The sequence below is a fragment of the Suncus etruscus genome, chromosome 6 (genome assembly GCF_024139225.1).
Source record: "Suncus etruscus isolate mSunEtr1 chromosome 6, mSunEtr1.pri.cur, whole genome shotgun sequence".
Lineage (NCBI taxonomy): Eukaryota > Metazoa > Chordata > Mammalia > Eulipotyphla > Soricidae > Suncus > Suncus etruscus.
In genome coordinates this window covers 1,173,069-1,198,111 of record NC_064853.1, presented here as the reverse complement: position 1 = coordinate 1,198,111, position 25,043 = coordinate 1,173,069, and the positions used below count along the sequence as shown (strand labels likewise).

The following is a 25,043-nucleotide window of genomic DNA, read 5'->3' as shown; positions in this document are numbered from 1 at the left end:
TCTGGCAGGCTTGAGGATGCCAAGGATGGAGCCTGTAGTCGACTGCAGGGCAAACGCCCTATTCACTGTGCTAAACACTCCAGCTGCTGTTTTCCATTTCTTTTGTGTGTTTTTTGGCTACATCAGGAGGTCCTCAGGGCTTACTCCTGGCTCTGCTCGGGGATCACTCCTGGCAATGCTTGTGGGGCCAAATGGAATGCCGGGGATGGAACCCAGGTCAGCTGTGGGCTAGGCCAGTGTCCTCCCCACGGCCCTGACTCTCTGGTCCCACAGCCTGTCTTGACGGCAGGGTCTCATGGTATGGACTGTTTGGACATTGTGTGTATGGCCAGGTGCCTAGGCCTTCCCCTCTCTGCAGACGGCATGTCTGGGATATGTTTTTTGAGAAAGAACTGCAGAAAGGGTGGATGTTGGGCCAGAGAAATAGCATGGAGGTGGGGCGTTTGCTTTGCCGTGCATGCGGAGGGACCATGGTTCGAATCCCGGCATCCCATATGGTCCCCCCAAGCCTACCAGGAGCAATTTCTGAGCACAGAGCAGGAGTGACCCCTGAGCACTGCCGGTTGTGACCCAAAAGCCAAAAAGAAAAAAATAAATAAAAGCTGGATGTGTGTGTGACTGCAGAAAGGGTGTGTGTGTGTGTGTGTGTGTGTGTGTGTGTGTGTGATGGGGACACCTCTGGCTTCATCCAAGCCCTTAGGCTCAGGACCACGTGACTCCATCCTCCATTAACCGTCAGGTCGTCATCTTCAGGTGGTTGCAGCGGGTATTGAACTCCCTCCCTCAAAGTCTTTTTATGGGGCATGGTGTTTGGGCCACACCTGGTGGTACTCAGGGTCATTCTTGGCAGGGCTCAGGGCACCATATGGTGCCCTGGGGGGGGTGACTCCAGGCTAGCTATATGCAGGGCAAGAGCCCTCCCTGCAGTCCTGTCAGTCTGACCACTAACTAGCACCCTAAAGTCCTAAGGCTCTTGGGGTGCCATCGGCTTTGGCCTTTGGTAGGCAGGCAGGGCCCTGAGGTCAAGGCCTGAAACTGTACTGAGGGGAGGTTTGCCAGGGGCACCTGTCTCTGCAGGATCTGGGGAGATGGAGGTGACGGCAGGGCCAGGGTAGAAGACCACTTTGTCCACACGGCCTCTCACACCATTGGGCTCAGTGGATTCTCGGGTGAGGGTCAGAAGGCCCAGGGTCCATCCACAGCACTGCCTCAGGGCCCTATCAGATGAAACAATTCCTCACCCACTACTGAGCTGTAATTGCCACACTCAGGCCGCCTGGCACCCCAGGAGACTGGTCCCAGCTGTGCCCACAGCCTTTGGGCACCGCACCCCAAAAGGCCAGGAAGAGCCAACCCTGTGGAGAAACAACAAAGGCAAGGGCTCGAGGTTCCAGATAAAACCCCGGACAATGAGGTCCTGAGGGGAGACAGGCTGGGCCCGGGACCCACACACTGCGCAAACCCTGGTGCCAGCCCATGGGTAAGTGCCCCTCAGGATGGCACGTTGAAGGCCTCACCCACCCAGCTCCTACTTTCTTTAGGGAGCTGACTGGCCAGTCTCCTGCACGGGGTCACTCACTGACCTCAGGCAGCCCTGGCTCCTGACACATCTCCTGACACCTGTGAGGCACCTGAGCATGGCCACAGCCTTCCAGGAGGGCTTTCTGCAGGTCAGTGTGGAAGTGGGGACGGGGGAAGCCCTGGCCTTGCGCTTCGCTTCATCTGCAGATGGTGGCCAGAGCGGTTCTGAGCCCATCGGCTCTAGCCCTGGGGTGGACGCGTGTCTCTGCCGGGGTGCAGTTGTGTTCTTTGCCATCCTGCCAGTTCCCCACAACTCCTGGTTCCAGTTCCAGCTGCCTCTGCTTGGCCTGTCCTGCCCCTGCAGACCATCGGGGCACTGCTAGCAAGGCAGCTAAAGCCCTGGCCACTCTGCTCCTCTGTTCTGACAGCCTGCACGGAGCCCAGTGCCCTGGGCACTGCTCATAGCAGGTGTGTGAGAGCAGCTGGGGCAACTCTGGGACTTCTGAGAGCCTCCTAGGCCAGCAGCTAGGTGTGCGGCAGCCCCGAATCCCCAGTGGAGCCCCCTTGCATCTGCCTGAATGGTTGGTTTTGGAGGACACCGGCAATGCTTAGGGATTACTCCTGCCTCTGCACTCAGGGATCTCTCCTGGCAGTGCTCGGGGGAGCCATTGAGGAACTGGGGACCGAATTCAGGGGCTGCTTGCAAGACAAGTACCTTCCCCACTGCCCACTACTCTGGCCCCTCAAACTGACTCCTTTGTTCCGCAATGCCCCGTCGATCAGTGCGGGGTGAGGGAGGGGGTGCCGGGGCACGTGGCTGACCAGGTGGGGGCAGCATGCCATATCTGACCTTCTGCAGGACGGGGTGGGGGTGGAATAGGGACATCCCTATCTGACCTTGTGCAGGAAGGGGGTGACATCTGTCTGACCACGTGCAGCGCAGGGCTGTCCATGTCTGACAGGGCAGGCAGGCATGTCCTGTCTGGCTGCGCACACTTCAGCACTGTGGTTTCCTCCCAGTGAGCCAGGCGGCCTGGAATGTCCGCACCCCAGGAACCAGAGCAGGGGGGGGGGGGGCTGGCTGACTGCCCTGCTCAGCCACGCCTGCAGGGGCGACAAAGTTGGTCCAGGGGGATCTGGCCTGGGGCACAGGGCAGATATGAGGGGGGTCAGTTTAGGCCAGAGGCTTGACTTGTTCCTCTTAGCCCGTTCCCTTGGAGAGGGCAGGGGCTGGGCTGGCAGTCCAGATGCCCACTGGCCTTTTGCCTCTGGGCACTCCTGGCTGGGATTCGGCCCTTGATGACTGTGCTGGCCTCAGCAGGACGGACTGATGAGGGCAGGTCCTGGGAGCCTACATCCAGGCCTGGCAGGCCACGGTGGGCTTTGGGGCCTGAGGCTCCTCCCCTTGGCTGGACCCAGGACAGCTGACCCCTGGGGTTTCCGGGAACCTCTCCAGTCTCGGGGGCGGGAGACGGGGAGCTGCACAGGGCGGTTTACTAATACAAACCAGTTAGCAAAACAAGGGGGAGGCCAGGCTCAGGGCAAGGGTGGGTTTTGGCTTCCAGGGACAGAAAGACTCCAGCCGCAACTCTGGGGACTGTGGGTGGGTCCTCCCAGCAGCCACCCCTCACTCTTCTTCCCCCAAAGGGATCCTGAATCCACTTATTTTCAGGCCTTAGGGATGGCGATGGAATTTGGGGGTGCAACGCGGCCTCCCAGGACTGGGGCCTGTGGCTAGTGGCCATAATTCAATCCAAATGCCCTGTGGGATTTTTGTTTGGACTTTCTTTGAGGTTTGCTAACTAGAAGGAGCAGACTCGGTCCACCGGGCTGTACTCTGTTATTTTCAATTTGTTTATGCGACTCTACATTTTCCCAGCGCTCCAGGCGGGTGGGTGCCTTCTGCAGCGCCCACACCCCCACTCCCAGCCCTCCTTTGGTGGGCATCGCCAGGCTCTGCCTCCACTGATGGGCACAGGCAGGACCTTCAGTCCCCAGGCCTGAGAAGGACGTCCACTAGCCTGGATGCTCCCCAGAACCACAGCCCCGGGGTTCAGCGGCCTATTCAGGTTCCAGGCCAGCGAGGGGCCCTGCATTCCCCTCCCCTCCTCTCCCCTCTCCTCTCCTCCCTGCAGGCCGGCCCAGGATGGGGGGCAGCCGAGGGGAGGGGCGGGCGGGCTATGTCTGACCCAGCCCCGGGCTCCGTGATGTCACGCGGGTGCTGAGGAGGGGGAGGGCCAGCTGTTTTTCTGGAGACGGGGAGCCCAGACAAAGCCAGGCGGCCGGGCCAGCGGGCGCCATGGAGCCGAGCCCCGGGCCCCTCTTCTGGATGCTGCTAATGTTGCAAGGTGAGTGCCGCCCCGCCAGGGAGGCCGCGGGTCTGGGCGCCTTGGAGGGGCCAGGTCTGCTCCGGAGACCAGGGGCTGTCAGACCTCAGGGGCAGATGGAGCCAGGCCGGGGGGGACTGAGCGGCGTGGGGATGGGGGACAGACAGCTCCCAGGGCCCCTCCGGCCACACCTGGCCGGGGTGGGGATGGCCTGGGGCGCGTGAGCGTGGCCTGCGGATGGAGCTGGGTGGCTGGGTGGGCGTCTCGGCGGCTGGGCTGTGAGGAGGGGCCGACTTGACCCCTGGAGCCCCTCGGAGCCTGACTCCGTCCTCCTCCTCCTCCTCCTTCCAGGCTCCGCGGTGCTGTTGGCAGGTGAGCGCCCGTCCTCTGCCTTCCCCTGCTGCCCGCGCCCCGGGGCCCTCGCCCGCCCAGCCCAGCCCTGGACGGCCGTCCCAGTCCCGTCCGTCTGGTCTCCGCAGGGCCGTCCGGGCCCGGCCCCGGGCTCGGCTCCGGGTCGGTGGTGTCCGAGTCGTCGGTGAGCGGGGCGGCGGGCGCCCGGGCCGAGCTGCGGTGCCAGAGCCCGCGCATGGTGTGGACGCAGGACCGGCTGCGCGACCGGCAGCGCGTGGTGCACTGGGACGTGGCCGGCGGCCCCGAGCGGCCGGCGCGCCGCGTCCTCGACATGTACTCGGCGGGCGAGCAGCGCGTGTACGAGGCCCGCGACCGCGGCCGCCTGCAGCTCGCGCCCTCGGCCTTCCTGGACGGCAACTTCTCGCTGCTCATCCGCGGTAGGCAGGCGCTAGGCGGGGCGGCGGGCCGGGGCGGATCCGGGGGCGGCGGGGCCGGGGCGCGGGGCGCGGCCTCCTCCAACGCCGCCGCCTCCCCGGGCAGAGGTGCGGGAGTCGGACGCGGGGCTGTACAGCTGCAACCTGCACCACCACTACTGCCACCTGTACGAGAGCCGCGCCGTGCAGCTGGACGTCGTCGGCGACCGTGAGTGCGGCCCGCGTCGCTCCCGCAGCCTGCGCTCTCCGCGCCCCCGCGCTAACCGCGGCCGACACGCCGCGCCCCCGAGCTGATCGCACCCGGAGCCGCGCCGCTGCGCCCCGCCCCGCCCCGCGCTCACGGTACCTGCGGCCCGAGCTCGCCGCGCTCCCTGGCTGCGCCCCGGGGCCCTCCCCGCTCGCTGCCTCTCGCGCCGGCATGCTGCGCCCCGGCCCCGCACTCGCACTCTGCACCCCGGGGGCGGACCCCGCCCCCGCCCCCGCGCTCACCCGCCCGGTGCCCCCGCCCCGCAGCCGCCGCCGCCCGCGCCTTCTGGGACGGCGAGAAGGAGGTGCTGGTGGCGGCGCTCGGGGCGCCCGCGCTGCTGCACTGCGAGAACCGCGCGCCCGTGTGGACCGACCGGCACCTGGAGGAGGCGCAGCAGGTGGCGCACTGGGACCGGCAGCCGCCCGGGGTCCCGCACGACCGCGCCGACCGCCTGCTCGACCTGTACGCGTCGGGCGAGCGCCGCGCCTACGGGCCCCGCGTCCTGCGCGACCGCGTGGCGGTGCCGGCCGACGCCTTCGCGCGCGGCGACTTCTCGCTCCGCATCGACCCGCTGCAGCCGGCCGACGAGGGCACCTACTCGTGCCACCTGCACCACCACTACTGCGGCCTGCACGAGCGCCGCGTCTTCCACCTGCGGGTCACCGCGCCCCCGCCGCCGCCGCCGCCCTCGCCGCCGCGAGGCTCCCCCGGCAACGGCTCCGGCCCAGGCCCAGGTGCTGGCGAGGCCCGACCCCTCGCCGTCCATGCCCTCCGTGCCCGGGCGCCCCTAGCCCCTCCCTGTCCATGCCCTCCGTGCCCGGGCGCCCCAGCCCCTCGCCCTCCATGCCCTCCGTGCCCGGCCCCCCAGCCCCCTGACGCCCCTCTCCCGCAGACCCCACGCAGGAGCGCGGCCGCAGCGTCATCAACGTCATCGTGCCCGAGGGCCGCGCGCACTTCTTCCAGCACCTGGGCTACGTGCTGGCCACGCTGCTGCTCTTCATCCTGCTGCTCATCACCGTGATCCTCGCCGCGCGCCAGCGCCGCTGCAAAGACGCACGCCCGCCCCAGCCCCAGCCCCAGCATGCGCGCGGGTCCCCACTCGCGCCTCCCCTGCCGGCTTACGAGCCCTCGGAGGAGAAGCCCGGGACCTGGAAGGGGTGAGTGGCCGGTGCTTGCTTTCCTAGGGACTTCCCCCACGTGGCTGCTCTTTGGGTTTGTTTCTGGTTTGGGGCCACACGCCACACCCGGCAGCGCTCCGGGTCACTCCTGGCAGGTTCTGGAGAGCCTACGTCTGGGAAAAGAGGGATCGAACCAGGGTCAGGGTCGGCCGCGTTTAAAGCGAGCTGCCTACTCGCTGACTGCTCTGATCTCCCTCTCTGCCCCTCAGGACGGACCTGAGTATGGCTGAGTGGCCGAGAAGCCCCGGGAACCAGGCGCCACGCAGGAGCGAGGACATCCCACTAGGTGAGGTCCAGCACTGGCCCCCCACCCCTGGCTTCTGGGGTGGGGTGGTGGGCGTACCCCTGCAGGGGCCTTCAGCATTGTTCCTTTGGCCCCAGATTACAAGAACAACATTCTGAAGGAGAGGGCCGGGCTGGCCCTCAGCCCCCTGCCCGCCAAGAACGTGGATTTAGACAAAGGTCAGTGACAATGGGAAGCAGTGTCCACCACCCGCCTGACTCAGGCAGGCTCCGGGCAGTGCTGCTGGAGGCTAACAGATGTGTGTCCGCAGAACTCAGAAAGGAGTATTGCAAATGAGCTGCCCTCCCTCCCGCCTGTGCCTCGGACCTCCTCCTGTCCCTGCCCCTCGCCAGCGGCTGGTCCGCTGCCCTTCACTCCACTCGGCCTGGCCGCCCACGGAGCCCTGCATACCGTGAGAATGGGCCCTCGGGAACAGACATCCACAGCCTGGCACGGGAAGGAGCCCCTGGCCTGCCCTTCTCCGCTTCCCACCTCATCAAGGCTCCTGTCCAGCGACCTGCCGGGACCCTCGCTAGGCCCCCGTGACTTCTCACCCACCCTGCAACTCCCTCTCCCCTCTTCTGGGTCGGGCCCCTGGTGGCTTCCGCCCGGATGAGGAAAGTTCTAGACTCTGGACAGCTGGTGGGGTACTGCAGCCCTTGCCCTGGAATTTCCCTTTTGAGTAAAGATCATCTGGTTTTCTGTATCCGAAGGGCAGAGCCTGTGCTTCTTCTAACCTTGGTTTTGTTGCTGTTGTTACTTTGTTTTGGGGCTGTGCCCTGTGGTGCTCGGGGCTGACTCCTGGCTCTGCTCAGCGATCATTCCAGGTGGGGTTCAGGGACCCTATACAGTGCTCCGGCTGAACCGGGCCATGTGCAAGGCACCTCCCTCTGGTACCTTCTCTCTGGCCCACTTATCCTCACCTTGGTCTTAAGTTCAGGATCTCAGCCAGTTCCTCTGAATGGACACGGGTGCAAGTCGGCCCCCACTCCCATCTCTTGGCTGGGTCCCTGATCTCTCTTGGTTAAGGGGGGCCTTACTGGACTGTCCAGGCTCTGGCCATCCCACAGCATCCATGCTTGTCCACAAGCATCTGGCTTGTTCTCAGCCTTGCCAGCAACCGGGCTGAGTGTCCCCCGAGAGAGAGCAACATGGGGTCACCAGAAGCCTTACCCGTGGCGTCCAGTTACCCGTGAGGAATGTACCGCAGCTCTCAGAAATGTGTCCTCTATGGCTGGAGCAATAGCACATCAGCAGGGCGTTGGCCTGGTATGCGGTCGACCCAGGACAGACCTGGGTTCGATCCTGGCTTCCATAGGGTCCCCCGAGCCTGCCAGGAGCGATTTCTGAGTGCAGTGCCAGGAGTCACCCCTGAGCACCGCCGGGTGTGGCCTCCCTCTCCCCCCAAAAAGAAATGCACCTTCCAGCCACATAGGGCTAGCAAGTGACTCTGGGGAAACTGAGGCTGGAGAGGCCCAAGGAGCAGAGCCACAGAGACTTCCCAGGGCCCGGGACATGACTTACCCAGTGAGTTCCGGCGGTCAGCGCGGGACCGTGGGGGTCTCGGAGGGGTCATGAGGACCAAGTGGCCCTCCCCTCCGCGCGTCCGTCCCCTCGGGCAGCGGCAGGCTCGCCCCATCTCCCAGTCCCGAGATCGACGCTGACCCAGGGAATGCAGCTTGTCTCTGGACTTTGCCAGAGCCAGGAACACCACCTGGGACCCCAGCCGTCTGTGCCCCAACGCCGGCGTCCCTGCTCCCGCGGGCCGCTACGGGGCCGGGCTGTCGGCGCCGCGTGGCCTCGGACCTAGAGCCAGAGTGCGGGCCGAGCGGAACGGGGCGCGGAGCCGTGCGTGCGGGAGAAGCCGGCTGACAGTGGAGGTGCGGTGGGCGGGCGGACGGGTGGGCGGAGCAGCTGGAGGCCGAGGCCACCGCACCTCTACCGGCTCGGGCGCGCTCGGATCGGTGCACGGGCAGAGCCCGGAGGCCCGTCCAGGTCCCCCCGCCCTGCACGCCCACGCCCACTTCACGGAGGCCCCACCCCGCCCGGACCCCGCCCACTCGCGACAAAACCACGCCCAGAAGACGCCACCGCCCACCTGAGGCCCCGCCCCTGGCCCCACCCACCAGCACAAGACCCGTCATTCTACCACGCCCACTCCATCTGGGCCCCGCCCCCGTCCGCACGAGGACCACCCCGTCACTCTCACGCCCCCTCAGACCACGCCCTGTCCCCCGAGACCCCGCCCTCGACCCCACCCACAGCTCCCTCCCTCTCTCCTACTCCGTCCGCCTGAGATGAGCCCCGTCCCGTTTCGGCCTCGCCCATTGGCCACCGCCTCCGTCATTCAGCGCGCGGCCCCGCCTCATCCACAAGACCCGCCTCGCCCACGCAGCCCCACCCACTCACGTAGGCCCGCCCTTGGCCCCGCCCCGTCTTCGCAAGACCCCGCCCGGCCACTCTCACGCCCCGCCCTCAACCCCACCTCTTCCGCGCTCGATTCCACGCCGTCCCGCCCACCCCGAGAGCCCCGGCTTTGGGGCCTCGCCACTCCGCGCACGGCCACAGCCCCTCCGTCTCCGAGCTCGCGGCCCACCACCTCGCGCGTGCGCAGCCCCGCCCCGCGCCCGCCGCCACCAGCCCGCCCCGCCCCTCCTCGCGCGGCCCCGCCCCGCGCCTGCGCGGCCCCGCCCCGCGCTCCGGTGACGTCGGCGGCGGCGCTCTCGGGCGCCCCCCGGCGGGCCGCGCGCTCAGGCCGGGCCGGGCCGGGCCGGCGGCGGGCGGGCGGCGGGCGGTCCCTTTAACTGCGCGGCCGGCCGAGGGGGCGGCGGCGGGCGCGGGCGCGGCGGGGCCGGGGCGGATGGGCGGCCGCGGGCCGCGGGGCAGCGGGCGGGCGCGGGGCGGCGGCGGCGGCGGCGGCGGGCTCGGGCCTGCGGCGGGCGGCGGGCGGGCGGGCGGCCCCGCGCCATGGCCGAGACGAAGATCATCTACCACATGGACGAGGAGGAGACGCCGTACCTGGTCAAGCTGCCCGTGGCGCCCGCGCGCGTCACGCTGGCCGACTTCAAGGGCGTGCTGGGCAGCCGGCCGGCGCACGCCTACAAATTCTTCTTCAAGTCCATGGACCAGGACTTCGGGTCAGTGCGCGGCCCGCCCGCCCGCGCGCCGGCCACCCGCACCTGTCGGGACGCTCCCGCCCTCCCTCCCGCAGCCCCCCGGCTGGAGGCTGGAGGCTGGCGGCCGCGCAGCCCGGTAACCTGAGCCCGGTGCCCGGTGCCTGGTGCCCGGTGCCAGGCCCGTCCTTGCGCGGACGAGGCGCCTCTCGGTGACATTGAGGCGTTGCTGGTGCCCGGCCCGGGACTGGGTTGGGGTGAGGGTCCTCTGCGCCTCCCTGCTGGCCTCCCCGCAGGACGGGGCTGGGGACCCGAGGGGACCGTCCCCGAGGGGCTTTCCGAGCCCTGCCGCCAGTTGTGCCCGGCAGACCCCGGCCCTCGGGCGGCCGCTCTCCCGCTTTTCAACATGTTGCTCTCGGACCCCGCCTCGCCACCCTCCCACCGGCAGGCAGGGGTCCCAGCCCTGCCACGCTGCCCTGTGCTGGGCACAGCCGCCCCGACCCCACAAGCTTTGGGCTGGGGTGGTGGGGAAGCGGCAACTCCGTTCCTAAGGAGGCGGGTGAGCGAGTGGCGTCTGCCCAGCAACTGTGCCCACCGGGGCTGCTCGCCAGAGGGCCTGGCTGGGTGTGCAGGAAGGGTCCGGACTGGCGGGAGCCTCCGAGGCCCCTGACCTGGGAGCCTCTGCCTGTTGTGAGCAGATTCCTCTCCCGGGTGGGGCGCTGGGTGGGGGTGGGGGTGGCCACAAGTTCAGGGTTAACCAGGATCCTGCCGGGAATCCTGCGGTGGGGCCCGGCGCCAGCAGGGGTGCATAGGGCAGGCCAAGGCACTTCCCCTGCGTGGCACTGGGTCGCTTGGCCTGCCTGGGCCCAGGACTGCCCTTTGGCCTGCGGAGCTCCTCTCTGACTGGTCCTGGGCAGGCCAGCCAGCGGGAGGCAGGGAGCAGGGTAGAGGCCCGCAGAGAGGGCAGGTCGGCACCACTGTGGGCCGGGACTTGGGGAGCCCAACCCCGACCGACCGACTTTGCTTGCGTGAGTCAGGAGGGCTGGGCGGGCTCAGGGCTCTGGGCTCTGGGCTCTAGGCTCCATTTCTACACCAGGAAAAGAAAACCCAAGGGGCAGCCCCACCCCCATCTCTACTGCTGTCCCTCGGAGTTCCCCTTCTGTCCCTGGGGAGTCAGTGAGAGTGGAAGGGGCTGCAGAAAAATGGCCCAGCAGTCAGGCCGCTGCTAGGTCCACGCTGCCCTGTGGTGGACAGGTCCCTGTCCGCTGGCACAGAGCCTGGGGCCAGCTCTCAGGGCCTCCCGCCACCTGCTGCCGGACTGGCAGTGCTCAGCAGGCCCGGAGGCAGCTTCCTGTCTGGCCAGCAGGCAGCCGGGCTGCTGCCCAGGGCAGTGTCCAGAGTCCCAAAGCCCCAAAGCCTGGAAGTGTCTGCAGTGGGGGCGGGGTGGGACCGGGCTTGGGGCGGGACCTTTGGGCCCTGGGCGGAGGAGGATCTGGGGCTGGGGTGGGACTCAGGGTGAGACTTTCCTTGGCTGTTCTGTGGGTGTCCAGAGGCCAGCGTTGTGCCTGTTGGCCTGCCTAGGATCTTTTCTTTATTTTTTTTTTCTTTCTTCTTTTTTTCTTTCTTTCTTTCTTTCTTTCTTTCTTTCTTTCTTTCTTTCTTTCTTCTTTCTTTCTTTCTTTCTTTCTTTCTTTCTTTCTTTCTTTCTTTTTCTTTCTTTCTTTTTTTTTCTTTCTTTTCTTTATTTTTATTTTTTCTGCTCGGGATCGTTTTTTCTGGCCCCTGAAGCTACACTGGTTGCGGTTGCTGCTCCTTAAACTTTTGTGGGTTTTGTATTGTTTGTTTTGGGGCCACACCTGGCAGTGCTTAGGGGTTACTCCTGCCTCTGCACACAGGGGTCACTCCTGGTTCTCTGCTCAAAAATCACTCCTAAGGGGCCGGAGAGATAGCATGGAGGTAAAGCTTTTGCCTTGCATGCAGAAAGTCAGTGGTTCAAATCCTGGCATCCCATGTGGTCCCATGAGCCTGCCAGGAGTGATTTCTGAGCATAGAGGGCTGAGCGCTGTCCCCTGAGCGCTGCCAGGTGTGATCCAAAAAAAAAAAAATCACTCTTAGGGGGGCTGGAGAGCATGGAGGTAAGGCATTTACCTTGCACATAGCTGACTCAGGATCAACAGTGGTTTGAATACAAGCATCCCACATGGTTCCTTGAGTCTGCCAGGAGCGATTTCTCAACACAGAGCTAGCTAGGCGTGACCCCCCGAAAAAAGAAAAGAAATCACTCCTGTCTGTGCTTGGGAATAATCTAGGATGCCAGGGATGGAGCCCTTGTCTGCCTTGTGCACACCCTCCCCGCTGTGTTCCTTCTCTGGCTCCTCTCAGCCCTTTGGACCCTGTCACCTGCTTCCCACCCCTGGCTGTCTCCTGGTCAGTGCTGCCCTGGTCTCCCCTTTCCCTTCCCGGCCCAGCCATGTGACCTGGCAGTGTGGGGCTGGGCAATGGGCGTTGCTAGAGGGCTGGCCCCGGGCAGGTCTGGAGCTGGGCAGACCAAGTGGGCAGCTGTAGGGGGTGTGGTGTGGCCTACCCCAGACAGAGGGGATTGCGTGTCCGTGCAGCCTGGGGAGATCCGTGACCCAGACCCCGCTCCCCCTGCAGGGTGGTGAAGGAGGAGATCTCTGATGACAATGCCCGGCTGCCCTGTTTCAACGGCCGAGTGGTATCCTGGGTGAGCCCTGGGACAGGAGACGGCAGGGGTGGGCGAGGGAGGGCGGGGTCGGTGCCAGGCCAGCCCCTGAGTCCACCTCCCCTCTGCAGTTGGTCCTCGCTGAGGGTGCCCACTCGGACACAGGGTCTCAGGGCACCGATGGCCACACGGACCTGCCCACACCCTTGGAGCGAATGGCTGGCATTGGGGACTCCCGGCCCCCCTCTTTCCAGTAAGAACTCGGGGCGACCCTGAGGAGAGCGGGGGGGGGGGGCAGCTAGGCAGACCTTGTGGTCAGGAGTGATCAGAGCGATGGCGCTGTGGGCAGAGAGGCTTCACGGGGCAGGCAGGTGGGCATGTGGGCAGGCACCAACGCTAGCACCAAGGAAGGGATGCCTCGGACCAGCTCAGCCTGACCTGTCCCCACTGGCACAGCCCGAACGTGGCCAGCAGTCGCGATGGCATGGACGAGACTGGCACCGAGTCCCTGGGGGGCCACCGGCGGGAGCGGCCTCGGCGTCGGAACCGAGATGAAGGTGAGGTAACGCTGTGTGTGGGGAGGTGACGCTGCACAGAGCTGGAGCCCCATGGCAACTTTCCTCCTGCCTGTCCCCACAGCGGCTCGGGCCAATGGGCACCCGCGGGGCGACAGGCGGCGGGATGTGGGGCTGCCCCCCAACACCGCCTCCACCGTGCTGAGCAGTGAGCTGGAGTCCAGCAGCATGGTTGATTCGGACGGTGACGACACCAGCCGGTGAGCAGGGGCATGTGGGCCGGCATAGGGGCGAGTGGACAGCGGGGTTCAGGGGTGAGCTGTGTCTGGGAACGTGTGGGTCGTGTCAGGGGCTGAGAGTGTTCGTGGACACGTGGGCCTGTCATGTGTGCCCGGGAGCAGTCTAGGAGTCTGGAGAGATGTGGAGTGTCACGCTGTGCTGACTGTGCCCAGAAAATGTGTTAACGTGTGTGCTTGTGAGTTGTGCTGCCCTCTGAGTGGGATCCAAGGCTGCCTGTGTCCTAGTGAGGTAGGGGTCCGGCTGCCCCGATGCCTTCGGGCAGACACTCGGGTCAGCACGGTGGCAGGTTGGGTCCTGTGTCGGCCACCTGAGCCGGCCCTATCCCTGCAGGCTGAGCAGCTCCACGGCCCATAGCACTTCCTCGAGGCTCATCCGGAAGCACAAGCGCCGGCGGCGGAAGCAGCGACTGCGGCAGGCGGACCGGGTGGGTGGCAGCGGGCACAGGCAGGGTGCGTGGGGCTGCCAGGCCCTGACACTGCACTGAATCCCCAACCTCACTCTCGTCCTAACTTCTCTCTGACCCTCCTCATCAAGACTATGGCCCTGACACTGTCATGATCCCACCTGACCCCTGACCTGATCTCCTTGCCCTGCCCTAACCTCACCCTGACTCCCCCATCCTGACCACCCCCATGACCCTGCCCCTTCTTGCTGCAGCCCTGAACTCGGCCCTCACTCCACCCTGACCCACTCTGACCCCTGACCTTTTCCCCACAGGCATCCTCCTTCAGTAGCATCACCGACTCCACCATGTCCTTGAACATCGTCACCGTCACGCTCAGCATGGGTGAGGCCTCGGGCCATGGCGGGTGGTGGGCGGTTGCCATGGGGGCAACGCTCACCCTGCCCCCTTCCCGGCAGAACGGCACCACTTCCTGGGCATCAGCATTGTGGGCCAGAGCAATGACCGCGGGGATGGTGGCATCTACATTGGCTCCATTATGAAGGGTGGCGCCGTGGCAGCTGACGGCCGCATTGAACCTGGAGACATGCTGCTGCAGGTGTGTGAGGCCGTGGGGGGTCTCACTCCTGCTGGAGCCATACTCCCCAGGATCACCTCACCCCTGCTGAGCCTCTCACCCTCCCCAGGACCCTGCTTCACTCCTGCTGAACCTCTGGCCCTCCCTGGGTCCCCTCTCTCACCCCTGCTGAGCCCTGCCCCTCTCCCCAGGTGAATGAAGTCAACTTTGAGAACATGAGCAACGACGACGCTGTGCGAGTGCTGCGGGAGATGGTGTCCCAGACGGGGTGAGGGGTGCAGGAAGGGTGCGGGTGTGGGGGGCAGGCCCCCCACATGTAGAGAACATGGAGGGACACAGGCCAGGGCTGTGGGATGCTTTTCCCCCAAGCTGACCTACCTTCCCCAGGCCCATCACCCTCACAGTGGCCAAATGCTGGGACCCCACCCCACGGAGCTACTTCACCATCCCGAGGGGTGAGTGAGCCCACGGGGCTATGGAGGGACCCTGGGCCAGTGGAGGGAACCCCCAATCCGGGCTCTGACTCCCGCCCCCTTGTGCCCCCATACCCTATCGTCCCTTTGTCCCCAGCTGACCCTGTGCGGCCCATCGACCCTGCGGCCTGGCTGTCGCACACGGCGGTACTAAGTGGAGCCCTGCCGCGCTATGGTACGAGCCTGTGCTCCAGCGCCGTCACGCGCTCCAGCTCCTCCTCACTAACCAGCTCTGTGCCTGGCGGCCCACGTAAGTGGCAGCCCCGGCAAGAAGGGCCAGGGCCACGCCAGCGCCATCCTGGCCTCCACGCTCCGCTGCTACCAGGCCACACGGGCGGGTGCGTCTGTCTATCACTGAGCTCAGAGCCAGGGTGGAACCAGGCCTGGGAGAGGAGTGACGTAGACATGGTCCTGCTGCTAACACCACTAACCTCACCCGGCCTGGAGCTCCTCTGGGAGGTCTGCACCCTGATTTGGGCCCCAGGCCCTCCCATGGGTTGCAGGGGGGCAGAGGCATAGGCTCAGCACTGGCCCTGCGAGCTGCCCCACCTCGTGCCCTTTCGCGGCTGCTCTGCCTGCCCTCAGGGGCTCTGTGTGGCCTTGCAAACCCCCTGAGAGATGTGCCTTGCAGAGCTGGAGGACGCACCGCTGACGGTGAAGAGTGACATGGGCGCCGTGGTCCGCGTCATGCAGCTGCCGGACTCGGGCCTGGAGATCCGCGACCGAATGTGGCTCAAAATCACCATCGCCAACGCGGTCATCGGTGGGCCACGGGGCCACGGGCAGGGGTGGGCTGGGCCGGGCCGGTGGGCACGCTAACTGCCTCCCACTGCCCGCAGGCGCCGATGTGGTGGACTGGCTATACGCACACGTGGATGGCTTCAAGGAGCGGCGCGAGGCCCGCAAGTACGCCAGCAGCATGCTGAAGCGTGGCTTCCTGCGACACACCGTCAACAAGATCACCTTCTCTGAGCAGTGCTACTACGTGTTTGGGGGGCTGTGCGGCAGTGAGTGAGGGCGGCAGGTGGGGGGCAGACGTCACCACCCGCCAGCACATCTGCCACGCCGCCCTCACCACCTTCCTCTCCCACCAGATCTGGCTGCCCTGAACCTCAACAGCGGCTCCAGTGGGGCCTCGGATCAGGACCCAGGAGCCTCATTGCCCCATCCCAGTGCCCCCTGGTCCCTGGGACAGGGCTACCCCTACCAGTACCCAGGGCCCCCCCCCTGCTTCCCACCCGCCTACCAGGACCCTGGCTTCAGCTACGGCAGTGGCAGTGCTGGGAGTCAGCAGAGTGAAGGTGAGTATTCGTCTTATCTCAGCCCTCATCTCTGCCTGCCTGCACGCCCCCACCACACCTGCTCTGTCTGTGCTCTGCTGGGGAGGGGTGGCCGCTGGAGGTGGGGAGGGTGCTGGAGGGAACGTGAGGCACAGGCAGATGAACGGCACCCGGCCGACAGACACAGTGAAGCACAGACATACCCCCATTTGCATGATCCGCCGTGAGCCAGGAGTGGATACGGACCTAGGGCCCAGCCAGGCAGGGGTGTGCATAGGGACGGGGCAAGGGAGCTGTCCCCCAGGGGTCATGTGCAGAACGGGCCAGTGGCAAGAGCCTCGAGGAGAGGTTGATGGAGACAGGAGCACGGTGGAGGGTGCTGAGGAGTGAGGCCAGAGGCAGGAGCCGTGGTGGGTGCGTTGCCCTTGCCGGGAGTGAGGCCGGCCCAAGGCAGGTGCGGCGGTGTGTGCGGGCTACGGGCCGTCCCGTGACTCGTGCTATCCCTTGCTTTGTGCTGAGCAAGCCTTAGACTGAAGGACTAGCGGAGTGGACCTTGGGCCGGTAAGCCACAGTTCTGCCTGGCGTCCCTCTCGGCACAGCCCTGGCACTTCAGGATGGGCTCAGCTGAGGGACTGGCTGGGGCCACCAGCCACTCGGAAGGTGGTCTTTGTGGGGGCAGGCCAGGCCTCGCCTTAGGTATCGGGTGAGGCTGGGGCGTGGCGCTGCCCAGTGTGCCCCCTGCCCCTCCCCTGCCCGCGCGTCTGCATGGTTGTCCCCCGACCCCACATTTCCTTGGGGCCATCAGGTTCTGCCTGTCCCGGAGCTGGCCATGCCTGACCATGTGCCCTCACCCCGCCCCCACAGGCAGCCGGAGCAGCGGGTCTGCACGCAGCAGCGGAAGCAGCCGACGAGCCCCAGGCCGAGAGGAGCAGCGGGCGGCTGGCACAGGAGGCAGCGGTGGCGAGTCGGACCACACGGCGCCTAGCAGGCTGGGTAGCAGCAGCTGGCGCGAGCGTCCTGCCAGCCAGCTCAGCCATGCCTCAGCCACTGCCCCTGGGCTCCCCCCGCTGTACCCCCAAAGCAAGTCACCCGTGGTAGGACCCCCTGGCGGCCCGCCTGTGCGAGAACTGGCCGCGGTGCCCCCAGAGCTGACAGGCAGCCGGCAGTCGTTCCAGAAGGCCATGGGGAACCCCTGTGAGTTTTTTGTGGACATCATGTGAGGGTGTGCTGGCCCAGGGTGCTGAGGGCAGCAGAACCCCTTTACCAGGGTCCTCACGCACATGAGCTCTGGACTGAGCGAGCCGCTAGGCAGCTGGGCTGGGCACCAGATGCCCAGGACAGGGGTTTAATTTATTTATTTATTGCCTGGCCTGTGTGCTTTGGGGTGGGAATTGTGCCAGGGCCCCTCCACACCCCAGCTGGCTCTTGCCATGGTGGTTGGGTGGGTGCCGCGAGTCAGCGTCTCTGGGAGGGGTGTGACTGACAACTGGCCCTGCCTGCAGTGGGCACCTGGCCTCCCCCACCACCCCGTGTCGCCTTCTGTGTACATGCTATTTTAAACATGAAAAAGCATTTAATTTTTTGGGACGGATGTGTGCCCGCGTCCTTCCCTGCTGCCGGAGACACGGCCATGGAAGACGTTGTTTCTGCTTGGTATGGGTTTGAGATGTGCGGAGGGGAGGAGCGCCCCTTCTGGGCCTCAGTACTGGCTTAGGAGGTCTCGGGAGCTTTGCAGGCTGAATGTGGGCCCACAGTCAGCGGGTGCCACGGGTGCTGAGCTGTGAGTCTCGACCGCCCTCATCTAGCCCCTCGCCCAGGAAGAACTGGGGCGTGTTGCAGTGTGGTCGCCACTGCAGCAGGTAGCACTTGGGCAGGTAGAAGGTGGCCAGGATGCCCAGGGCCGAGAGGAGGGTGGCGCCCATCAGCACAGCCGGCTGGTAGGCCACGTGCACGCTGGCCGAGAGTGGGATGAAGGATGTCCAGGTCAGCAGGTAGGCAAGAGCGGCGAAGGTGAGGCCGTGCGCCTGGTTGTAGCGGCCAGCTGGGCTCCTGGCTAGGAAGGTGCCCAGGAAGCAGAGGAAGGCCAGGGTGGTACTGGGCACGTGCGTCAGGCCGATGCTCACCCAGGAGCGTGGCCCACACCGCAGCAACACCTCTGTGGGCAGTATCTGCCAATCGGCCTCAACCCACATTGGGAAGGCTGCCAGAGACCAGCCGCACAGAGCTGCCTGCACCAGCACCGCCAACAGAACTGCCAGCCAGGCCCTGGGGCCCCGCAGACAGTCTTGCAGCCGCCCTGCCCAGCCCGGAGGCAGCGCCGACCCCGCGAAGACTTGGGCGCATTGCAGGAAGAGCATGCTCAGGCTGCCCGTGAAGGGGAGCAGCAGCAGCAGCGGCTGGGTCAGGCAGCGGGCGGGGCTGGGCCGGCCGGGGAGCAGCAGGACACTGAGGCAACCGAGGCCCAGGCAGGCCAGGCTGAAGCTGGCACGAGACCCGCCGGAGGCCCGCACCAGGGGGCTGTGCCGGTGCTGCAGGAAGAGCCCCAGGGCACCCAGCGCCAGGCTGAGCACCAGGCCAAGTGCTAGGAGCAGCATTAGCACCACAGGGTCCCCCCAGGCCAGGAACCTGGGGGTGCGGGAGAAGCAACGGGAGCTCCGGGCCGGCGACCACTGGGCAGGACCACACCGGCTGCAGAGAGTGTCACCTGTGTGCAAAGACGGCGCTGGGATGCAGCCTCCCACCCCTGCTCCCTGGATCCTCCCTGACCTGCCCCCTGTGCCACTCACCGGGGCTGTGCTGGTAGCTGCCAGGCGTGCAGTCTGTGCAGTCGTAGCAGCAGGAGTGGAAACCTTTCACACGGCGCACCTGGCCCTCCTCACACTGCGGCGAGCACTGGGATACGGGCTCCTGGGAAGGGGGGGCGGCTCAGCCCCACCAATGGCAGCCCCCTTCCATGCCCCACCTCGCAGGGCCAGAGGCCTGGCAGGACCCACCTGGTTCCCTGGCGTGTGCCAGCGCATCTGGTGGCGTTGCAGCCTCAGGTGGCCGTCGAATCGGCCCACGGTGTGCAGCTTGGGTCCCAGGGCCCCCCAAACCCAGAGCTTCAGGTCGTGGTCCAAGGCCACGTTCCCCGATGCGTCGAACCGCAGCTCCAGCCCGCGCACGTGGAAGCTGGTATTGTACATTTTCTGCAGGAGCTGTGGGTGTGTGGACCAGGAAGCTGAGGCAAGTGCAGATGGTGTAGACAGAGAAAGAAGCCAGGGGCAGGGGCTGGGAAGCTGGGGCAGGCGGTGTGGATGGGGAAGTTGGGGGTAGGCACAGGAGGTGCAGACAAGTGAAGCTGGGGCAGGGCCAGCGGGTGTAGACAGCAAGGTCAGAGGCAGGTAGTGCGGACAGGGAAGCGAGGGGAGCTTCCACCCCCGCCCAGTCCTGGCCACACCTGCCCAGGCTTCAGGGGCCCCTGGAGGCAGCCGGCTGCAGGGTCACAGGCCAGAGCATCATGGAGTGCCTGGGCCACGCCGTACACGGCGGCATAGGCAGCGAAGGTCTGGTGATGGGGCAGCCCCACGGACACGCTGTCTGGAGAGATTCGGTCACATTGCAGGCAGCGCGGCCCCGTCATGTTGACCTCTCCTGGCTGCTCGTTGGCCAGCGAGGAGCAGAAGGCAGGGTCCGCGGCCAGAGCCAGGCGGCCCCGCACATAGGCAGGGAAGTCTGGCAGGGGCGCCCCCCGCTGCAGGAAGCCCAGCACGGTGCCCGCCTGCGCCATGCCGGGCAGCTTCATGACCTGCTCGGAGGTGAGCCAGGCCTCGCTGGCCACCCACACCTTGGGGGAGAGCCCGCTGCGCGTGCTGTGGGTGAAGAGGACCTGGGCAGCCGGGGCCGAGGCGAACACTACCACCACCTGCACGCGGCTCTGGTTCACCCGGCGCAGCAGGTCCTGCAGGGCACCCAGCCGCGGGGTCCCCGGCGGCCGGGGCAGCGGCACCAGCCCCTCGTGGGCCACGCAGATGCCCTGCGCGCTGGCCAGGCTGGAGAAGCGGCTCAGGCCCTGCCGGCCATACTCGTCATCGCTGCCCAAGGCGGCCACCCAGTTCCAGCGCAGCGCGTGAAGCAGGGCCACCATCGCCCTGGCCTGTACGCGGTCTCTGGGCACCGTGCGGAAGAAGGACGGGAAGTTCTCGCGCTGGCTCAGCCGGTCGGTGCTGGCGCCGTAGCTGACCTGCAGTTGATGGGGGGGGGGGGGCATCTCCAGACTCGGGGGAACCCTCGGCGGGACTGGTGAGTGTTGGAGCCTGGGGCAGTCAGGGCTCACCTGCGGCACGAGGAAGAAGCCAAAGAGCTTGCCGGTGACCAGGGCGAGCTCTGACGAGTGGGGCCCGATGACGGCCAGCACGCGGGGCCGGTAGTGTGCATAGTCGCAGTGAGCGGCCACGCTGGAGCTGCCTGCCCGGGCCATGAGCCGAAGGCTGGGCTGCATGGCTGCCGCGGGCTCTGAGCCGGTGTCCAGGAGGTCATGACCGAGACGCAGGCCCGGGAGCAGCGTAGAGCTGTTGTTGATCTCCTCCACGGCCATCATCACCGCCAGCGCCCAGAGCAGGCCCAGGGCAGAGACCCTGCAGCAACAGGACTGCAGAGACCACCGCCTGCCTGGGCCCCCTACCCGCTCGCCCACCAGCCTGCATGAGCACCTGCCTACCTGGGGCATGGGACATCGTGGGGCTGGGTCCTGTCACCTGGACACGAGTCAGCAGCGGAGCACAGGGGGAAGAGTCCCCCAAGCATATAGTCCCCGCTGGCACTGAGCTGCCTTGAGAGACATAGGGGGGCCGGTTTCCCAGGGACCAGGAGGGCCACTAGGCTGAGGAGAGGCAGCATGACAGGTGGTGGCCAGTGCAGGTTCTGGGAGCAGGCAGGGGTGCAGATAAGGTGTGTGGGTAGGGAGGGGCGAGGATTTGGGGCAACCTGGGGGGGCCCACCTGGACACCTGGCCAGACTGCACCTGCTTGATGGCAGGATCTACAGGCCATGGACCGTGACCTGCTCATATCTCCCAGCCCGGCACCGCTTGAAGGATGATGGGGAAACACGCAGGCTGTGTTGGCCACGGGGTCGGGGCCCTTCAGCTGCTGAGGTGTCCCCCAGCACAGAGGACTCATCCTGTGCAGCCAGGGTGCTGTGACCCCTCTTGGCCACACCACCTGGGACGGATACTCTGGGGCTCCCTGTAGGCCCAAGACTGGGAGCTAGGAGCAACCCATCAGGATGCTGCAGGGCTGAGGCAAATGAGGGAAGGACAGGGTAGACTGGATGTCCCGGGGGAGGAAAGATAGAGGGGTGGGCCAGAGTGGGTGGGGTAAGCAAATGGGCCTGGCTGCAGGCCAGAGTGGACATGCTTGAGCCAGGGCACCGACACCAGGCTCAGGGCAGAGACAAGTATCAGACCCCCACCCAAACACACCTGGGCTGGACCAGACAGTCCTGGTGACCCCAGGAATGGCTGTCGGTGGAGCCAGAGCCATAGCAACGATAGGACATTTGTCTTGCACGTGGCCAACCTGGGACAGACATCCCATATGGTCCCCCAAGCCTGCCAGGAGCGATTTCTGAGCACAGAGCCAGGAGTAACCCAAGTGCTGCCAGATGTGGCCCCAACACACACAAAAAGAACATTCGACAGGCTTTGCAGTCACCCAGGACCACCACCTGGAACACAGCATACATGGCATCACATGTGACATGTGCATGCACCAATACATTTTTTTTTTTTGTTTTTGTTTTTGGGCCACACCCGGCGGTGCTCAGGGGTTCCTCCTGGCTGTCTGCTCAGAAATAGCTCCTGGCAGGCACGGGGGACCATATGGGACACCGGGATTCGAACCAACCACCTTTGGTCCTGGATCGGCTGCTTGCAAGGCAAACGCCACTGTGCTATCTCTCCGGGCCCGCACCAATACATTTTTTTTTTTTTTTGTGGTTTTTGGGTCACACCCGGCAGTGCTCAGGGGTTACTCCTGGCTCCATGCTCAGAAATTGCTCCTGGCAGGCACGGGGGACCATATGGGACGCCGGGATTCGAACCAATGACCTTCTGCATGAAAGGCAAACGCCTTACCTCCATGCTATCTCTCCGGCCCCAGCACCAATACATTTTATACACAGCATACACACGCAACACCCCACACTACACACCATATGCTACATGCTGTACATAACACGACACTGGCATGCTACACACATAGCAGGCAGCACATGTGTTGCACTGGGGCAGTACACAAATCTCACATATCTGACACTTGCGTGCCCAGTCTCCACTCTTTGGCAGAACTGTGGCTCCTTCCTGGCTCATATTGGCCTGACTCTGGACAGCCTTTGAGTGACATTTGGGCCTCGTCCCTGCTGTCCCTTCACGTTTGGTGGCAGCTTGGAGGGCCCCTGCCCTACCTTAAGGCTGGCCAGGACAGTGCAGGCTGCCAATTAGTACCAGCGCAGTAGTGGGCATGTGTGCCCGTGGGGACCCTGAGAGAAGCACACCCCCACCTGGAATGCAGCAGGTGCTGTACACACACCACATTTATTTGTGATGGAAAAACACACGCAGATCCTTTCCCAGGGGCCCCAGGAGTTCACCCCACCCTAGGGCGTGCCTAGGTCCCCTGGTGTCTGTGGCACACAGGGTGGGGCCCAGGGGGCAGGGCAGGAGTGAGCAGCAGCTAGGCGGCTGGGGCAGCAAGGCAGCCACCAGGATCCCTGTGGGCAGCTGTGGGACTGAGCAGTGAAACAGGCTTGGCTCCAGCTGCTCTGCCCTTAGTGCTCAGGACAGCACTGGCTACTCTGCGAGAGGTAGGAGGGACCACGGTGGCCATTGCGTCCCATGAGAGCCGGTGGGTGTCCTGGGGAGTGCAGAGAGGGGCGTGCAGCCATGGGGGCCAGCAGGCATTTACATCTGCGTCCTGCGTGTGATCACAACCGGGGTTCCTGGCAGCTTCTGCACAGTGATGCCTGCCCCATGTCACACTCGGGCAAGGCTGGCCTGAGACGGACGCCAAAGTGCGAGCGTGAAGGACAGAGAAGCCTGAGCCGGCAGGCAGCACCTGCCCTCGATGTCATGACCTACAACTGCCAGGTTGCGGGCAGCAGCATCTTTGAGTGCAGACTCCCAACATGCCCAGTTCTTGGGGGCACCCACTGGACACTGCTGCCCCCACTGCCAGCCCGGTTGGCCTAGGGCAGGTTTAGCAGTGCGTTGTCTTCATAAAGCTTCTGAGTAACACAGAAGACGCGATCAATGACCGGTAGGACCTCGCCCAGCATCTCCACAGCCTGCTCGGGTGGGCCCACGTTCATGGCCTCCAGGAAGGCCGTGCGGCTGGGCAGCACGCAGAAGGCCAGGGTGACGGCACGGCGGATGACCCAGGAGTGGTGGGCGGCCAGTGTGGCATTGTAGGAATCTGTGCAGAGCACGGCCGTACTGGCCTCTGGGGCGCTGGTGCGCAGCTTATCCAGGAAGAGGTGTAGCCAGCACAGGGCGCGGTGCAGGCGAAGCACTGTGCGGCAGCCGGAACTGGGGTGGCGCGAGGTCCCCGTCAGGTCCACCAGCTGGTGGCTCAGCTCGTAGGCCACCATGGACTGCAGGCTTCGGTACTGATCATGCTGAGGGCTGGCCCGCAGCTGATCCATGATCTGCAGCTTTGCCACCAAGTCCTTGGAGATGAAGGTGAAGACAGCGCCCAGGCTGTTGAGAAACCTGGAGGGAATGGGTGGGGTCGGGCACTGAGCCTCTGGCTGCCCCAGCCCTGTTCCCTCACCCTGCACGCCTCACAGCACAGCCTGGCCAGGCAGGGGCTGGCAGTGTCCAGAAAAGTCCGGGGATGGTGGTAAGGTCCCCGGAAGGGCCCTTCCTTGGAGCAGGACCCCCACTCACCTGACCAGGCCCCGCCAGCCTTCCAGGTAGGGGTCCAGTAGCACTTCCTCTTCCTCGTTGAGACACTGCTTGAAGGTGAGCAGGATGAGCTGCAGGTTAAAGTCCTCTTTGGAGCCGTCCATTCTGTGCACAGCACACACAGGCCGGCACCCAGCAGCCTGCAGTAGTGGGGTCTGGTGTCACGTGCTGGGTTCTGTGCCACAGTGAATCCTGCTGGTCCCTATACTGCTAGGGTCTCTCACTGCTGCCTGAGGAGCTCCCCGAGACAACTGAGGGCGTTTTTGGGATTCCTTCAACCTCCAGACCCTTGACTGAGCTGACCAGGCTCGCAGGGTCTCTGCAGCTGTGCCAGCCTCTGGCCGTGAGGCACAAGGTCACCACCTGGCAGGAGGGAGGTCACGGGCACATCTTCTGGTGGCCTGAGAGGTGCCTCGCCTGCATTGTGGACCTATCACTCAGCTCCTAACCTGGTTTTTCTTCTGGGTGGCAATCTGGATGGCACACCCTAACCTGCTGAACCTGATGGGCACTGCATGCCTGCCCTGGGTGCAGCTCCAGCCTTATCTAGCACCGGCCTTGGTCCGGAGCAGCCGTGCGGAGGCCCAGAGGGCAGCTTTCTTCTAGAAATGTCCACACTCCCCAACCCTGTCCCAGGCAGGCAAGCGGACGGCCTGAGTCCCCCAGGGCCACCTTTCCGGCCACCAGACATCCTGCCTGGTCTTCCTGCCCAGGCCCCGAGCCAACAGCTGCTAGCAGCTGCCAGTAGCCCTTCAGAGCTCGAGAATAAAGGCAGGACAGTGAGTGCGTGCAGCCGGGCTTGGGCGGCTGCCAGCACCCCAGGAGACTGATGCCAACTTGCGGCCAGGCTGCCCAGGGGAGCCCACGCCCTTCCTAAGGTCAAGCTGGAGGGCCCGGCTCCGGGCCTGAGCCCCCCGGCGCCGGCAGATGGCAGGAGGCCGAGGGCCCTCAGGGCAAGGGGTGTCCCCCCAAACCCGCAAGCCCTTCCAGGGAACCCTTGCAAGTCCAGCAAGGGGTCCGGGAGCCCGACCCAACAGGGGGCTCCGGGGGGCACGGCCCGAGGACCCGGGACTGGGCACCAAGGATGCGGAAAGGGATGTAAGGGACCCAAGGGCGCCCCCTGAGCGCCCGGCCCCCCTCATCGCCGCCCGCAGGCTCGGGCTGGCCTCTCCGCGGGGCCCGGCTCACCCGCGCGCGGCCCCGACTCACCTGCGCGCCCCCAGGCTCACCTGCGGGGCTCCGCTGGTCCAGCTCAGCCCCGGGTGCCGGCAGGCCCCGCCCCCGGCTCGCGATTGGCCGCGGGCGGCCCAATCAGAGGCACTTCCGGAGAGGCGCGCCGGAAGTGTTCCCGGAAGCGCGCTCTGCGCCTGCGCCTGCGCCTGCGCGGTGGGAGTCGCGAGCTCACGCCGAGTTTCG

At 65.6% G+C, this 25,043-nt stretch overlaps 4 protein-coding genes across 6 annotated transcripts; 2 read left to right on the top strand and 2 right to left on the bottom strand.

Moving 5' to 3' along the window:
• The first annotated feature begins 3,820 nt into the window (after nucleotides 1-3,820).
• Nucleotides 3,821-7,053, top strand: MXRA8 (matrix remodeling associated 8). Its single transcript, XM_049774554.1, has 9 exons — nucleotides 3,821-3,869; nucleotides 4,092-4,220; nucleotides 4,328-4,636; nucleotides 4,740-4,841; nucleotides 5,147-5,614; nucleotides 5,773-6,037; nucleotides 6,268-6,344; nucleotides 6,440-6,520; nucleotides 6,613-7,053. The coding sequence occupies exons 1-9, from the start codon at nucleotides 3,821-3,823 to the stop codon at nucleotides 6,636-6,638; spliced, it is 1,506 nt and encodes a 501-aa protein (XP_049630511.1). The 3' UTR covers nucleotides 6,639-7,053.
• Nucleotides 7,054-9,274: 2,221 nt separating this feature from the next.
• On the top strand, nucleotides 9,275-17,108 carry DVL1 (dishevelled segment polarity protein 1). 3 transcript variants are annotated; one of them, XM_049774512.1, is made up of 16 exons: nucleotides 9,275-9,478; nucleotides 12,110-12,179; nucleotides 12,269-12,390; nucleotides 12,594-12,694; nucleotides 12,777-12,912; nucleotides 13,283-13,376; nucleotides 13,670-13,739; nucleotides 13,814-13,953; nucleotides 14,124-14,200; nucleotides 14,320-14,387; nucleotides 14,503-14,655; nucleotides 15,037-15,168; nucleotides 15,245-15,412; nucleotides 15,500-15,706; nucleotides 16,209-16,246; nucleotides 16,550-16,666. In XM_049774512.1, the coding sequence occupies exons 1-15, from the start codon at nucleotides 9,309-9,311 to the stop codon at nucleotides 16,217-16,219; spliced, it is 1,719 nt and encodes a 572-aa protein (XP_049630469.1). In that variant the 5' UTR covers nucleotides 9,275-9,308; the 3' UTR covers nucleotides 16,220-16,246; nucleotides 16,550-16,666. The 3 variants fall into 3 exon arrangements, with proteins under 3 accessions (XP_049630469.1, XP_049630468.1, XP_049630467.1); XM_049774511.1 differs by lacking the exon at nucleotides 16,209-16,246 and having other exon boundaries at nucleotides 14,503-14,580; nucleotides 16,550-17,108; XM_049774510.1 differs by lacking the exon at nucleotides 16,209-16,246 and having other exon boundaries at nucleotides 16,550-17,108.
• A 313-nt stretch (nucleotides 17,109-17,421) lies between these two features.
• On the bottom strand, nucleotides 17,422-20,796 carry TAS1R3 (taste 1 receptor member 3). Its single transcript, XM_049774541.1, has 6 exons — nucleotides 20,385-20,796; nucleotides 20,001-20,301; nucleotides 19,125-19,907; nucleotides 18,679-18,882; nucleotides 18,472-18,592; nucleotides 17,422-18,389 (listed from the first exon to the last, which is right to left on the bottom strand). The coding sequence occupies exons 1-6, from the start codon at nucleotides 20,561-20,563 to the stop codon at nucleotides 17,440-17,442; spliced, it is 2,538 nt and encodes an 845-aa protein (XP_049630498.1). The 5' UTR covers nucleotides 20,564-20,796; the 3' UTR covers nucleotides 17,422-17,439.
• A 1,447-nt stretch (nucleotides 20,797-22,243) lies between these two features.
• CPTP (ceramide-1-phosphate transfer protein) lies at nucleotides 22,244-24,893 on the bottom strand. Its single transcript, XM_049774531.1, has 3 exons — nucleotides 24,857-24,893; nucleotides 23,610-23,767; nucleotides 22,244-23,432 (listed from the first exon to the last, which is right to left on the bottom strand). Exons 2-3 carry the CDS (start codon nucleotides 23,729-23,731, stop codon nucleotides 22,910-22,912), a joined length of 645 nt encoding a protein of 214 aa, XP_049630488.1. The 5' UTR covers nucleotides 23,732-23,767; nucleotides 24,857-24,893; the 3' UTR covers nucleotides 22,244-22,909.
• Nucleotides 24,894-25,043: the final 150 nt, after the last annotated feature.